General features: G+C 37.1%; 1 protein-coding gene across 1 annotated transcript in view; it reads right to left on the bottom strand.

Moving 5' to 3' along the window:
- pdcd6 (programmed cell death 6) overlaps window positions 1-12,816 on the bottom strand; it is a 19,778-nt gene extending 6,962 nt beyond the window's left edge. Inside the window, exons 1-3 of the mRNA XM_058394668.1 lie at window positions 12,633-12,816; window positions 11,182-11,243; window positions 6,026-6,070 (exon numbers count right to left, since the gene is read on the bottom strand). Of these exons, the coding sequence (XP_058250651.1) occupies window positions 6,026-6,070; window positions 11,182-11,243; window positions 12,633-12,715 (190 nt within the window). The 5' untranslated portion in view covers window positions 12,716-12,816. The remainder of the gene's footprint in view (window positions 1-6,025; window positions 6,071-11,181; window positions 11,244-12,632) is intronic.
- Between the last annotated feature and the right edge of the window lie 1,427 nt (window positions 12,817-14,243).

Raw genomic sequence — 14,243 nt, 5'->3', positions numbered from 1 at the left:
CTGAAGAATTCACAGCTAAAACATTAGTGAGACAAATGATGGTGTCATGTGGTTCAGTTGTGGGTAGAGTGACAAAAATCTCTCGGTTACGTGGAGGAGGCTATAATACGTGGGAAAAAAAGATCAGCTCACTTACGACAGCAGGAGTGCTGGAAGCAGCCGCTTGAACCTATTTTATCTACCACTGTTCACTGTGTGCTTTCAGCTTTTAACTCGAATTATACGAGGAAGAGGATCGACTAACGTCATTCAAGACAGATAAGCAGCTTAAAATAGATAGATTGTATATTCATTAAAAAAAGATGCAGTAAATAAATCCATTAAAATCTGAGTGTAGATTTTATCATCATCCTGTGTTACCCACAATTCTCTTCTGATTAGAATCTCCACTTGATTTGTCATATTATACACACAGTAGCTGACTACACACACACAAACTCAAATCATCTCAGAAGCGATGGTTTGGAATGGAAAGAGTGTGTGGGAAGCTGCACGACCAAAACTACATGAATGACCCAACCATCTGTGAGCTAATGTAGGCTGGGAGCATGCTTTATTATTTTATTATTTTTGGGGAAAGGGTGGGAGATGTGTGTTTTAGAGGACATCTCATTACGTACAAGTTGGTTGGCTACAAGATGAATCATCAGAAACTTTTCCCAGAGAGTGGAACGTTTTTAAATAATACCCTTTTATAAAAGACGTAATTGTCCATTACTCATGTTAGTGTGGGTCAGGGAAGTGCAGTGGACAGAAAAACAGTTGTGAGAGGGAACACAACCCTCTCACAACTGCAAGTTTTTGCGATGCAGAAAAATGAAAACAGATTTGATGCGGCATAGCAAGCAAAAAAAAAAACAAAAGTGAAAAAAGAAAAACAGAAATATTTTAGAAAAAAAAAATCTTTTAATAGCCTGGTTGCATAAGTGTCCAAACCCTGGACAGGCAATTAACCACAATAATGATCAACTTTTCTGTTGAACCTTTCTGGACATTTTTTTGGTTTCACCCGACTGCTTAAGCCATAATATGCAAAGAGCTTAAAAATCATGTACAGTAATGTCACTGTAATGTACTGTAATGTACTGTCACTGTAATGTACTGTCACTGTACTGTCACTGTACTGTCACTGTAATGTACTGTCACTGTAATGTACTGTCATGTACTGTAATGTACTGTAATGTACTGTCACTGTAATGTACTGTCATGTACTGTAATGTACTGTCACTGTAATGTACTGTCATGTACTGTAATGTACTGTCACTGTAATGTACTGTCACTGTAATGTACTGTAATGTACTGTCACTGTAATGTACTGTCACTGTAATGTACTGTAATGTACTGTCACTGTAATGTACTGTAATGTACTGTCATGTACTGTCACTGTAATGTACTGTAATGTACTGTCACTGTAATGTACTGTCATGTACTGTCATGTACTGTCACTGTAATGTACTGTAATGTACTGTAATGTACTGTCACTGTAATGTACTGTAATGTACTGTAATGTACTGTCATGTACTGTAATGTACTGTCACTGTAATGTACTGTCACTGTAATGTACTGTAATGTACTGTCACTGTAATGTACTGTAATGTACTGTAATGTACTGTCACTGTAATGTAATGTACTGTCACTGTAATGTACTGTCATGTACTGTAATGTACTGTCACTGTAATGTACTGTAATGTACTGTAATGTACTGTCACTGTAATGTACTGTAATGTACTGTCACTGTAATGTACTGTAATGTACTGTAATGTACTGTCATGTACTGTAATGTACTGTCACTGTAATGTACTGTAATGTACTGTCACTGCAATGTACTGTCACTGTAATGTACTGTCACTGCAATGTACTGTCACTGTAATGTACTGTAATGTACTGTCACTGTAATGTACTGTCACTGTAATGTACTGTAATGTACTGTCACTGTAATGTACTGTCACTGTAATGTACTGTAATGTACTGTCACTGTAATGTACTGTCACTGTAATGTACTGTAATGTACTGTCACTGTAATGTACTGTCACTAATGTACTGTAATGTACTGTAATATACTGTAATGTACTGTCACTGTAATGTACTGTAATGTACTGTAATATACTGTAATATACTGTCACTGTAATGTACTGTAATGTACTGTAATGTACTGTCACTGTAATGTACTGTAATGTACTGTAATGTACTGTCACTGTAATGTACTGTCATGTACTGTAATGTACTGTCACTGTAATGTACTGTCATGTACTGTAATGTACTGTCACTGCAATGTACTGTCACTGTAATGTACTGTCATGTACTGTAATGTACTGTCACTGCAATGTACTGTCACTGTAATGTACTGTAATGTACTGTAATGTACTGTCACTGCAATGTACTGTCACTGCAATGTACTGTCACTGCAATGTACTGTCACTGTAATGTACTGTCACTGTAATGTACTGTCACTGCAATGTACTGTCACTGTAATGTACTGTCACTGTAATGTACTGTAATGTACTGTCACTGTAATGTACTGTCACTGTAATGTACTGTAATGTACTGTCACTGTAATGTACTGTCACTGTAATGTACTGTAATGTACTGTCACTGTAATGTACTGTAATGTACTGTCACTGTAATGTACTGTCACTGTAATGTACTGTAATGTACTGTGACTGTAATGTACTGTAATGTACTGTCACTGTAATGTACTGTCACTGTAATGTACTGTAATGTACTGTAATGTACTGTAATGTACTGTAATGTACTGTCACTGTAATGTACTGTAATGTACTGTAATGTACTGTCACTGTAATGTACTGTAATGTACTGTAATGTACTGTCACTGTAATGTACTGTAATGTACTGTAATGTACTGTCACTGTAATGTGCTGTCACTGTAATGTACTATAATGTACTGTCACTGTAATGTACTGTAATGTACTGTCACTGTAATGTACTATAATGTACTTTCACTGTAATGTACTTTCACTGTAATGTACTGTAATGTACTGTCACTGTAATGTACTGTAATGTCACTAATGTATTGTTATGTGCTGTTATGTACTGTAATGTACTGTCACTGTAATGTACTGTAATGTACTGTCACTGTAATGTACTATAATGTACTTTCACTGTAATGTACTTTCACTGTAATGTACTGTAATGTACTGTCACTGTAATGTACTGTAATGTCACTAATGTATTGTTATGTGCTGTTATGTACTGTAATGTACTGTCACTGTAATGTCACTGTAATGTACTGTAATGTACTGTCACTGTAATGTACTGTTATGTACTGTTATGTATTGTCACTGTAATGTACTGTTATGTACTGTAATGTACTGTCACTGTAATGTCCTGTAATGTACTGTAATGTACTGTCACTGTAATGTCACTGTAATGTACTGTTATGTACTGTAATGTACTGTCACTGTAATGTCCTGTAATGTCCTGTAATGTACTGTCACTGTAATGTCACTGTAATGTACTGTAATGTACTGTAATGTACTGTCACTGTAATGTCCTGTAATGTACTGTAATGTACTGTCACTGTAATGTACTGTTATGTACTGTAATGTACTGTAATGTACTGTCACTGTAATGTCCTGTAATGTCTGTAATGTACTGTCACTGTAATGTCACTGTAATGTACTGTCACTAATGTACTGTAATGTACTGTAATGTACTGTCATGTACTGTAATGTACTGTCACTGTAATGTACTGTAATGTACTGTGACTGTAATGTACTGTAATGTACTGTCACTGTAATGTACTGTAATGTACTGTCACTGTAATGTACTGTCACTGTAATGTACTGTAATGTACTGTCACTGTAATGTACTGTCACTGTAATGTACTGTAATGTACTGTCACTGTAATGTACTGTAATGTACTGTAATGTACTGTCACTGTAATGTACTGTAATGTACTGTCACTGTAATGTACTGTAATGTACTGTAATGTACTGTCACTGTAATGTACTGTAATGTACTGTCACTGTAATGTACTGTCACTGTAATGTACTGTAATGTACTGTGACTGTAATGTACTGTGACTGTAATGTACTGTAATGTACTGTGACTGTAATGTACTGTAATGTACTGTCATGTACTGTCATGTACTGTAATGTACTGTCACTGTAATGTACTGTAATGTACTGTCACTGTAATGTACTGTCAATGTAATGTACTGTAATGTACTGTCACTGTAATGTACTGTCACTGTAATGTACTGTAATGTACTGTCACTGTAATGTCCTGTAATGTACTGTAATGTACTGTCACTGTAATGTACTGTTATGTACTGTAATGTACTGTAATGTACTGTCACTGTAATGTCACTGTAATGTACTGTCACTGTAATGTACTGTAATGTACTGTCACTGTAATGTCACTGTAATGTACTGTTATGTACTGTAATGTACTGTCACTGTAATGTACTGTAATGTACTGTCACTGTAATGTACTGTAATGTACTGTACTGTCACTAATGTACTGTAATGTAATGTCACGTAATGTAATGTCACTGTAATGTACTGTCACTGTAATGTACTGTTATGTACTGTACTGTCACTGTAATGTACTGTAATGTCACTGTAATGTATTGTAATGTAATGTCACGTAATGTAATGTCACTGTAATGTACTGTCACTGTAATGTACTGTAATGTAATGTCACGTAATGTAATGTCACTGTAATGTACTGTCACTGTAATGTACTGTCACTGTAATGTACTGTAATGTCACTGTAATGTACTGTAATGTAATGTCACGTAATGTAATGTCACTGTAATGTACTGTAATGTAATGTCACGTAATGTAATGTCACTGTAATGTACTGTCACTGTAATGTACTGTAATGTACTGTTATGTAATGTCACTGTAATGTACTGTCACTGTAATGTCACTGTAGACTCTGGAGAGAAGTTGAACCATCACCATAACCACCACCAACATCACCACCATCACAATCATCATCATCACCATCATCATGCTGAGAAAATGGGGCACTACACTTCCATTACCCAGAATGTGATGAAAGTAAAAACTTGCAGAGAGATGAACAGTAATATTAAATGAGCTGCAGGAATATTTGATAAATAATGTGAGAAACTCTCAACATACTGTTCTTCATGTCTGAGGTAAAGTGGACAGATTCATGACCTCGATTTAGTCAAAACATTTTGGGAATTTTTGGGAATAATTCTAAAATATATATTCTATGCAAAAACAAGACACATTCTCAGAAAAGATCAACCTTCTGCTTCTATTCAGCTGGAACTGAAGCCATAAAACCTGTAAGTCGCTCTCTCGCTCTCTCTCAGACAGCTGATGATGAGGAAAGACTATTCCAGTACGATGATGAGCCAAATCACAAATCAAGGGAAAGTCAACAAGGGAACAGCTTCAGAAGATCAGATCTAAAGACCAGACCTAAAGCCTATGGAAAATCCTGTGGAATGACTTGCAAGTTCCTCTCGCAACCTGTTAGATCTGAGTATTTTTGTAATGAAAATTGCCAAATCATGACATGCAATAATTTTACAAAATTATTAATTAAGTGGTGTGCATACTTATACCACCAGGCTTATTTATTTGTTTGTTTATTTATTAATTTATCAGTTTTCTTTTTCGAAAAAAAAAAAAATATATATATATTATATATATATATATATATATATATATATATATATATATATATATATATATATATATATATATATATATATATATATATATATATATATTGCATTTGCTTTTCACTTGGATTTTGTTGCTTGCTATATCAAAATGTAATTCAAGTCAAGGAGCAAAAAGATCTTGGTTTTATTTTTCCAAAGCAAAAACCTGCTATATTAACAGGGGTGTGTAAACTTTATATCCACTTTACATGCTTTATGTTCATCCACACTGGCAAGAAACCTGTACAAAAAGCTCTAAAACACCTATTTTAATTTCACAGGAACTACAATTCCTTTTTTTTCCTTTTACTGGACAAAGGATTTACACAAATCTGATAAGACAGACGATTTCCTCACCTATAATTGATCTGACGGTCACGGGATTGAATGGAGTCCATGTGCCTGTGAAAGAAGAGGAAAACATTTTAATAACAATAAAACATAAGACGGAAAAACAGATTACACGGGGCATAAGAACAGTCCAAATGAATGCCCAGCGGAACTGATTAAAACGTTATATTTTCGGAGATTTTAACATGCCTCTGTAAAGCAGGCAAGGGAACGTTTTGTTTGGCAAGAGAAACACATAGTAAGCTTTTTTCAGCACGACGGTAAATGGTGGGTAAAAGGGTTTAAATTAAAAAAGTAAAATGAATGAAAGTGTAGGGGGCGAGTGGTCTGGAGTCGATTTGACGATGTTCACGATGTATGTTTATATTCATTTTTAGTAGTTTTATCTGATTTATAACGACTTACTCACAATTCCTGGCCATCTAACTGATCCAGATCAATCCGAAGTAAAAGCCTTGTTGGTTACTCAAGAATAAGTAAACACGACAAAATCAAGGTCAAAGTCCACAAATCAGAGATACCCAATAATGATATCCAGCAAAATTCCAAATATTACCTCTGTTATATATTATGTATTACGATCATCGCTCTCATTTAAGAGAAATAATCATCAACAATTTTCCAAATCAGTGTTTCAGCTGCTGGGCTGCATATCATCAGCTCCTCGTCCACCTGGTTAGCAGAATCATTTCTTGGAGGTAAGGCATGATGTTTTCAGTGAACAGGTTACTGCAGATAATCGTTCTAGACAGCCAAAAATATGACCATTATTCCCAATACGAAGCATATGTAAACTGTATGACTGCTTACAAACAACTGACCCAAGCCAAGCATTCCATGTCAAGGCTCCTCACAGGAAGTCGTGTCACCAAGCTTGGGCTAGAAATAGAACAGAGCACCCACACCACCAATCTGTCAAACAACACCAATCACCAACTTTTGAACGCATGTTGGTATCGTGGTTGACTCTTTCACAACAGATTTCACTGACTGAAAAAAATTTGTAAAATTCGTAAACTCACTTCTGTTGTCTTCGCTTGGCTTTTCACTGATGCTAACAAGTTTTGAACGTTTCCCGGACGTACGCGCAACTTAGCTTGTGTTTGGTTCGGTTCGGTTTGTTCGTATGCTGACAATGCTTTGTATGCCGATGCAAATTTCATGCAAAATTTAAATTCTTAAGGTGAAAATTTGTAAGGGAGGGTATTCATATGCCGTGGTTCCACTGTATATATTTACAGCATTTGGAAGCAGCCCTTATTCAGAGCAGTTCAGCTGTTCATTCCACAACCCTTGATGCTTATCTTCCTGTATCTTGAGTAATGGATGGTAAGATCTAGGTGTTTAAGGGAACCTGGTGTAGAGCATGCTTATGCCTAATAAACCCCATCTCTTGACAGGCGCCATTGTAGGAAGATAATTATATCTCTTCAGATATTTATATGGGATATGTATATAACATTAAAATCTCTGACAGGTAAACCGATTGGATATTTTTATTATGTAGACTATTTGACCAAAGGGTTGCAGCCTCTGGTACTTGCTGAACAGCCCAGTCCAGATTTATTTCCCTGTTTGTTATTATAACAAGCTCCAATCTTCTGGAACGGCTTTCCTCTCCATTTTAAAGTGAGGCTGTGGGGATTTGTGTTCATTCAGCTACAAGATCATTATTGAGATCAGACACTGATGTCAGGTGAGGAGTCCTGGGGTGCAGACAGCAGTCCAGATCATCCCAAAGATGATGGAGGACACACGAGTTCTTCAACTCCAATTTTGGAGGTCTTCATGGAGCTCTTCATGGAGCTCACTGAGTGTACAGTGGAGGGAAACTGCACACAGATGCATCATAAACAATTGTGTGCTTCCCATTTTGTTGAACAGTTTCAAGAAGGCCCACATATGGCTGTGATGGTCCCGTGTGCATTGTTCAGACAGTGTATATTCTTTTAAAAGGTGATGGAGAACATCTGAAATCACACAGAATCGCCAACACGTGCCATCAGAGCTTTAACGCTCAGCAGAAACGATCGTCAGTACTCACTATTTCATATCGTATCTCCATTTACTCTTCCCTCTAGTGCACACATTCAAGCTATGTATAAAATATGATGCCAGACTCACTCACGTGTTTGTAATTACGTGGGAGCAGAAGTATATACCGTGCCAGAGAGGAAAGGGAAAAGACTACTGGTGCAGTAAAATAAAACTGTACATTGGGCTTAGACACACACACACTTAAATCACCCACATGCAGAAGGGGAGCTACATGAGCATACACCCAGTTAGTTTAAAATAAAAAGGAACCTTCCAGAAAGCATTTCATCTGGACGTGTAGAGTATGAGCCATTGATATTTTTCATTATTTTCCCAACAATAATAATAAATACAAATTAAACAGATGTATCTATATATTTTTTTATATTTTCATATATAGTGGCTTATTTATGTTCAGAACAACAAAAGAAAAGCCCCATTCGCAATGCTATAATACACCAAATTCCATTTCATGGACACTTTAATAAGAAACGGAGCATGTCACGAGCAGGGCTTTGGCCACCAGCTGAGCTGGATGTAATTACAAACTATGGGCAAAGTACACAATAAATCCGCTCATTTTCTGCTGAGTCAAGCTCTCTGCTGCGAGATGGACTGCAGGGGTGACAAACTACTTTCTAAGTATTTCCTTGTGCAGATAAAACTGTTGCATGAATACAGTCTAAAACAGATCTGAAGTCACTGAATGACAGGGAGAAAAAATCAGGGAGAAGATAGAAAAAAAGAGAGAGGTTAAAAGGGGAATAGAAAAAAAGAGTGAATAAAGAATTAAACCAGAGTGTGGGAGAGAAGGAAATTATTATATCAGAATAAAGAATTTATCTTTCAGCATATTAGATCACTGTGGCATCCAGTTAGAGTCATGCGGGTTTTACTGACGCAGAGAGGTCAGGAAATGTAGTGTGTGTCCTGAGAATGTACACATAGGTGTGAGTCTGTCCACTAATGAGCTGGTTCACAGGGATGGAATCTGGCAACATACTCGACTGGCCTCAGAAACAAAGACGCTTTCATGCAGCACACACTGATCCTTCTCACTGCGTTGGTCAGCGAGGAAAAGACAACAACACCACAGCGACACATCCCAAACATAAGAAAAAGCTCAGTTTAAAAAAAAAAATAAATAAAAAAATCATGAAACAGCTTTAAACGATTAAATATTTGTATAAAAAAGACGAAAATCTTGAAATAAACTATAAATATAGATCTGTAAATTCAGGGGTTTGCTGCTGAAGTGTCATGAGATGTTAAATAGATTTGGAGATGATTTAAAATAACAGGGCTCGGATGGGAAGGCTTTCTGTTTTCACATATGATCAGTTTAATCCTGTGCAAAAGTCATATACACATGCAAAGAAATGCAGAAAAAAATACAATTAAATGTTTCTAAAAAAATATAAAGAGCAATAAACTAAACAAAGTCATCATTTGGTGTGACAACCCCTTTACATTTTTTTCTGTTGGAAAATAAATATGTAGAAATATAAAATGCATTTTTGTACTGACTCAATAGTACAGAAATCCTAAAACTATACCTTTAAAATGAAATTTCTCCTTAAAAAATCCGATGCTTAAGATTTTTTCAGAGTAGTGTCTATTCAAAGCCTTGGGTCGTGTGTGGGAACTTTTTTAGACGCGTCTTTGCTCGCGTACACGTCACTCCTTATTCATGCAGGTGTTACATAATTTCAGTGGATTTAACCCCGCATTCACACGGGCAGGAATACAACAAAACGGGCCAGAAATCATTCTTTTTAAAGGGGAGCTGGCAGAAGTAGAGCTGGCAAAACAGCGCTGCAGGGGAGGGTGGTGTGATGAACTGGAGAGGAGTTTTATGAGAAAATGAGAAGTGATGCAACAGTCAACTGTGAAACGGTTAGATCCAGACCTTTGGCCCTACGCAAGCTTCCTGATCCAGTCTGTGATGCTTGATGTGCAGCTACAGTCTTGATGTATTTATTCTACCCATATAACCAGCCAATACTGGTATTTTACCATTTTACAGAAACATATCTGTGTCAGATTTGGTAAAACGTCCCACTTTCAGACTTTTAGATGCAAGACATCTGATTTGTGGTCAGTTTTATGGACACTCCATAGCCAGTTTATGCAGTTTGTGCAGATGTAGAACAACTTTGGCATGTTGTCTCCAGGCTCGATATCTTGGTCATATAATATTTAACAACAATCTGTGATTAATCAATGTGCTGTAGGTGAGTTGTTTTCATTCATATGGTTTATTTGTAAACATCTCAGAAACATTCCACATTTAAAAGAAGTCCATGTTGAAATTTAGTTTGTTCAGATCAGAAATGTAATGTCTAATCTTGGATCCATCTTTTGGATTTATATTAAAGCTCCTCTTTGGAGACGCAGACATGGAAACATTATCACATAAAATATGATGGTTTAATTATAATATACTGCTGATGAAGCAGCAAATGTTTTCTCCTCATGACACAAAACCCCAAGCAACACAATTAATATTTATATGCGGTAGCATAAGAATACAGACGTTTTGCTATGATGCTTAAAAACTGAGCCTAAAGAACACAGTGGAAAAAATTCTGAACAACCAAGACTGGATGAAACTATGCACTGGTTTTTAAGGACATGGACAATTTAATCCCATGCACTGGAGCACAATCTGGGCTACATCATTTAATTCAGCAGCCAGTACTGGGAGGCTTGTCAAGGCTGAGAGACAGATAAATGTATAAAGGTACAGAGATATCAGTGATGAACACTATGCTAAAGAGTGCCACAGTCTGGGACAAAGAGACAAGGACCAAAAACACAACCAAGACAATGCAAAAATGACAAAAGCACAGCTTTACACAAGCTTTGGGGAGATTTGAGAGTACCATTGTGGATATTTTAGAGTAAGCCTTATGAGGAGAATGAAAAATGTCAAGCCTTGAGTTTAATCTTGAAGTGAGAATTTAATCTAGGACTTTATTTCTGACTTCTGAACGTAGCTGCCCGGATTCTGAAACAGTCTTGTGCAATGGGAAATGACATTCGTAGATTTTCCAGTGGATTTTTTGTGCTTTACCAACACGGCGTTAGATCAATAGGTGTAATGACTATTGAGCTCTACGTACCGTTTGATAAAGCTTGCTGGAGCTCCGTATCTGAGATTGATCCACTCCTGTCTTTGTCCACCCTGCGGAAGAAATCAACATTTTAAACTCAACAATTTACTGGTAAACATTCATTAGGTAAAATGTGAGCTTATAGGAGAGTTACACCTTTATATAATCACTCACAAATTAGGTTCTACTCAAACATGAATAGAGAATTTATAATACACGCTCATAGTCTAAATTATTAATTCATCACCATCTGTCTTTCCATATGAAATCAGCTGTATTCTTCTGACCCTTAAACACATGTTGGTGTTGATTTGTGGTACAGGTTTAGAAATGATTTTCTACACAAACAGATTCTAAACTTTTTTCCACTTCTTTCCATGCTCTGACGGTGAACCTTTTCAGCTTTAAGATTTTCAAACACTCCAACAAACACAGAAAATCTTAAAGCTGAATCGGGTTTGTAAACGCTGTTGGAGGAGATGTTCTTTGTGATTTTCGATGCTGGAGATGTTCTTCAGTCCTGAGAGGAGGTTCAGGAACACAAGGATCGGCGATGAAAAAAGTAACTGTTTGAAAAAAAAAGTAACTGTTTGAAATTCCTCAGTGAGTCACACGTTTCTTAGCAACACACCAGCAGACTAACAACAACAACAACAATTACTACTGTTTACAAAAGGAAAACCCCAGAAAGCTTAAAAAGGCAGAATAAAAGTCTAGCTGGGTTTTATTTGCCCAGAGGGAATGAAAGTAACATAAATCCCAAATATTTTCAACATGAGAGACACACACACACACACACACACACACCAAATCCATGGAAACTGGAGTCACTGGTACGTTTGAATCATCATTTTTCCCTCAGCAGGATAATTGAGGACTTGTTTGTTCAGGAGAGAATCTGGTTCAGACCTGATTTTGGATTTTTTACTGCTGGAGCTTTTCATCGTCGAAGAACCAAAAGTGGAAGCCAGATCATACTGTGAACAGTAAAGCACCACCCTGTTCCTGCTTCCTGAACAGCTGGTAAATAAATGTGCGTCAGTAACATTGCGTTTTAAAACTCGATCAGAACACAGTTTATCTGGAGGACTGGACATCTCTCTCATCGTCCGTGATTGTTGGTCAGAACTATTCGTACTGTGCGCGTGGACTGAATGCGGTTCATCCAGATGCGCGTGACCCCAAACAGGAAGCGACTACAGTTATAGCAAAAAAAAAAAATGACGGGCTAATTTTTTTTTTCTAACTTAAAATTTTTTACACCAAATTTTAAGAAGACAAAAAAACAGGATTAAAGTTTCCGTAAAACCTATACATTTATTCCGCCGCAAACCTAACTAAGTAGTTAACAACAACTTGGCACGCAGATCTTCATGACAAGCGCGAGCCGCCGCAGTCACTAGTTCAGGCTACAATGCGGAATCTATCTCTCTCTCTCTCTCTCTCTCTCTCTCTCTCACCTCTGGAATATATTCCACAGAAAAGCTTGATCTGGCGGCGCGCTGTTATAGTGAGGAGGTCTGTACTGGTTGTGGTACGCCATTTCCACATGTATTCCGGCTGAAGATCGCGGTGTGTAAACGGAGCCCCTCCAACTTGTCTCAATCTGACTGTGACATTCTTCACGCAGAGGCGTGGCTAACAACAACAAAAAAAACACACACCCAACCTTACCACTTCTCATTACATATTCAGACACGTCACGGCTCCGCCCACATCACGGACCGGCGTTTTGATTGGTTCTCAGCCTGCCAGCGTGTCAGAACTGTGCTAAAAGGGTGGAGCTATCATCCGTGATTGACGGCCTGCCCGGAAAAAATGTGCCTTGTATGTTTTTCCATTAGAAACATTTCTCCATTTCTCCATTCACAGAGCTTTGTGGAAAAGGAGCTTTATTTCATTTAAAGATATATAAAAACAGTTAACATGTAGGAATAATAATAAAAAAAACCCTAAATCAATCTGTTGAGCTCTATCACAGTGTGACTTAGTTTCAATTTCGGTTACAGGGTTTAACTAGTAGTTTTAATGGCGCTGGTTATTCTAGCAATAGACATAATAACAGTGTGGAGTCCGAAAAGCTCTCAGAAAGCAGGATTTATCTGTTTCTGACCTCTGTGTGTTCCAACCTTTTGTCTCACAGAGCTGCTTCTGTTTTTTCCCTCTTTTCTTCCCCCATGTTAATGAATTACAGCTATCCCCCGGGACAGAAATTCTGGATCAGCTTTTGAACCAGACAGCGAGACGAAGATGAAAAAAAGACATTATTCCCTGACCAGCTTCCTCTGTGGAAACACTTAGCTAATAACTGCTGCAACATGTATGGATTTAAAGCCATTAATTAGTGCCATAAACCTCCCCCATTTTATACAGCAGTTTGTTACGATCCTCCAGTCTGATTGGTTGAACTGTGTTCGGGTCATGCAGCTCTATCTGATAACATATCACCAAATATTCATCATTCTTATGATAAAGGCTTGTTTCTGACTTCTCACTTTCAATGTTATCTTTCATTCCATACATTCACTCTGTACTACAATGCTACAAGTGCCGATTTAAACAGATTCGACTTGTCTGTAATGGTACACACATGCTATAAAGAATAGAAATACAAATCAAACGTGTGGCTTCTTCATTCACAAGAGCAATTAAACCTATTGTTTGTAATGGAAATAAATAAATCGCGTTATGTTGGGTAAATATTCTTATGATTTTGACTTTTCTTGATACGCGAATATCTGGTAAGAAGAGTGAAATAGAATCAACCAGCAAACATCAATAAAGATTCACAACTAAGTTAGTCACTATTTCTGATTTAACTCATTTTCTAGCATTTCTTATTCCTACCGCTAGATGGCGAGCAAACGCTACATCATTGTGTTGAACACAGGGAGAGCCTGGATCAGGACCAAGAGTGGCTCGTGACATGAATGAACTTAAACAAACTACATCAGTTTTCAACTAGAGAACAGAAAGATGTCTGGACTAAAGCCAGAGCCCCAACAGAGACAAAGAAACGTATCAAAAAAGTCCAACAAAACAATTCCCTTAGGTCACAGGATCATAACTCC

This window comes from Hemibagrus wyckioides, linkage group LG01 (genome assembly GCF_019097595.1).
Source record: "Hemibagrus wyckioides isolate EC202008001 linkage group LG01, SWU_Hwy_1.0, whole genome shotgun sequence".
Lineage (NCBI taxonomy): Eukaryota > Metazoa > Chordata > Actinopteri > Siluriformes > Bagridae > Hemibagrus > Hemibagrus wyckioides.
The sequence above is the reverse complement of the archived record's forward strand: the minus strand, read 5'-3'. Positions and strand labels throughout refer to the sequence as shown.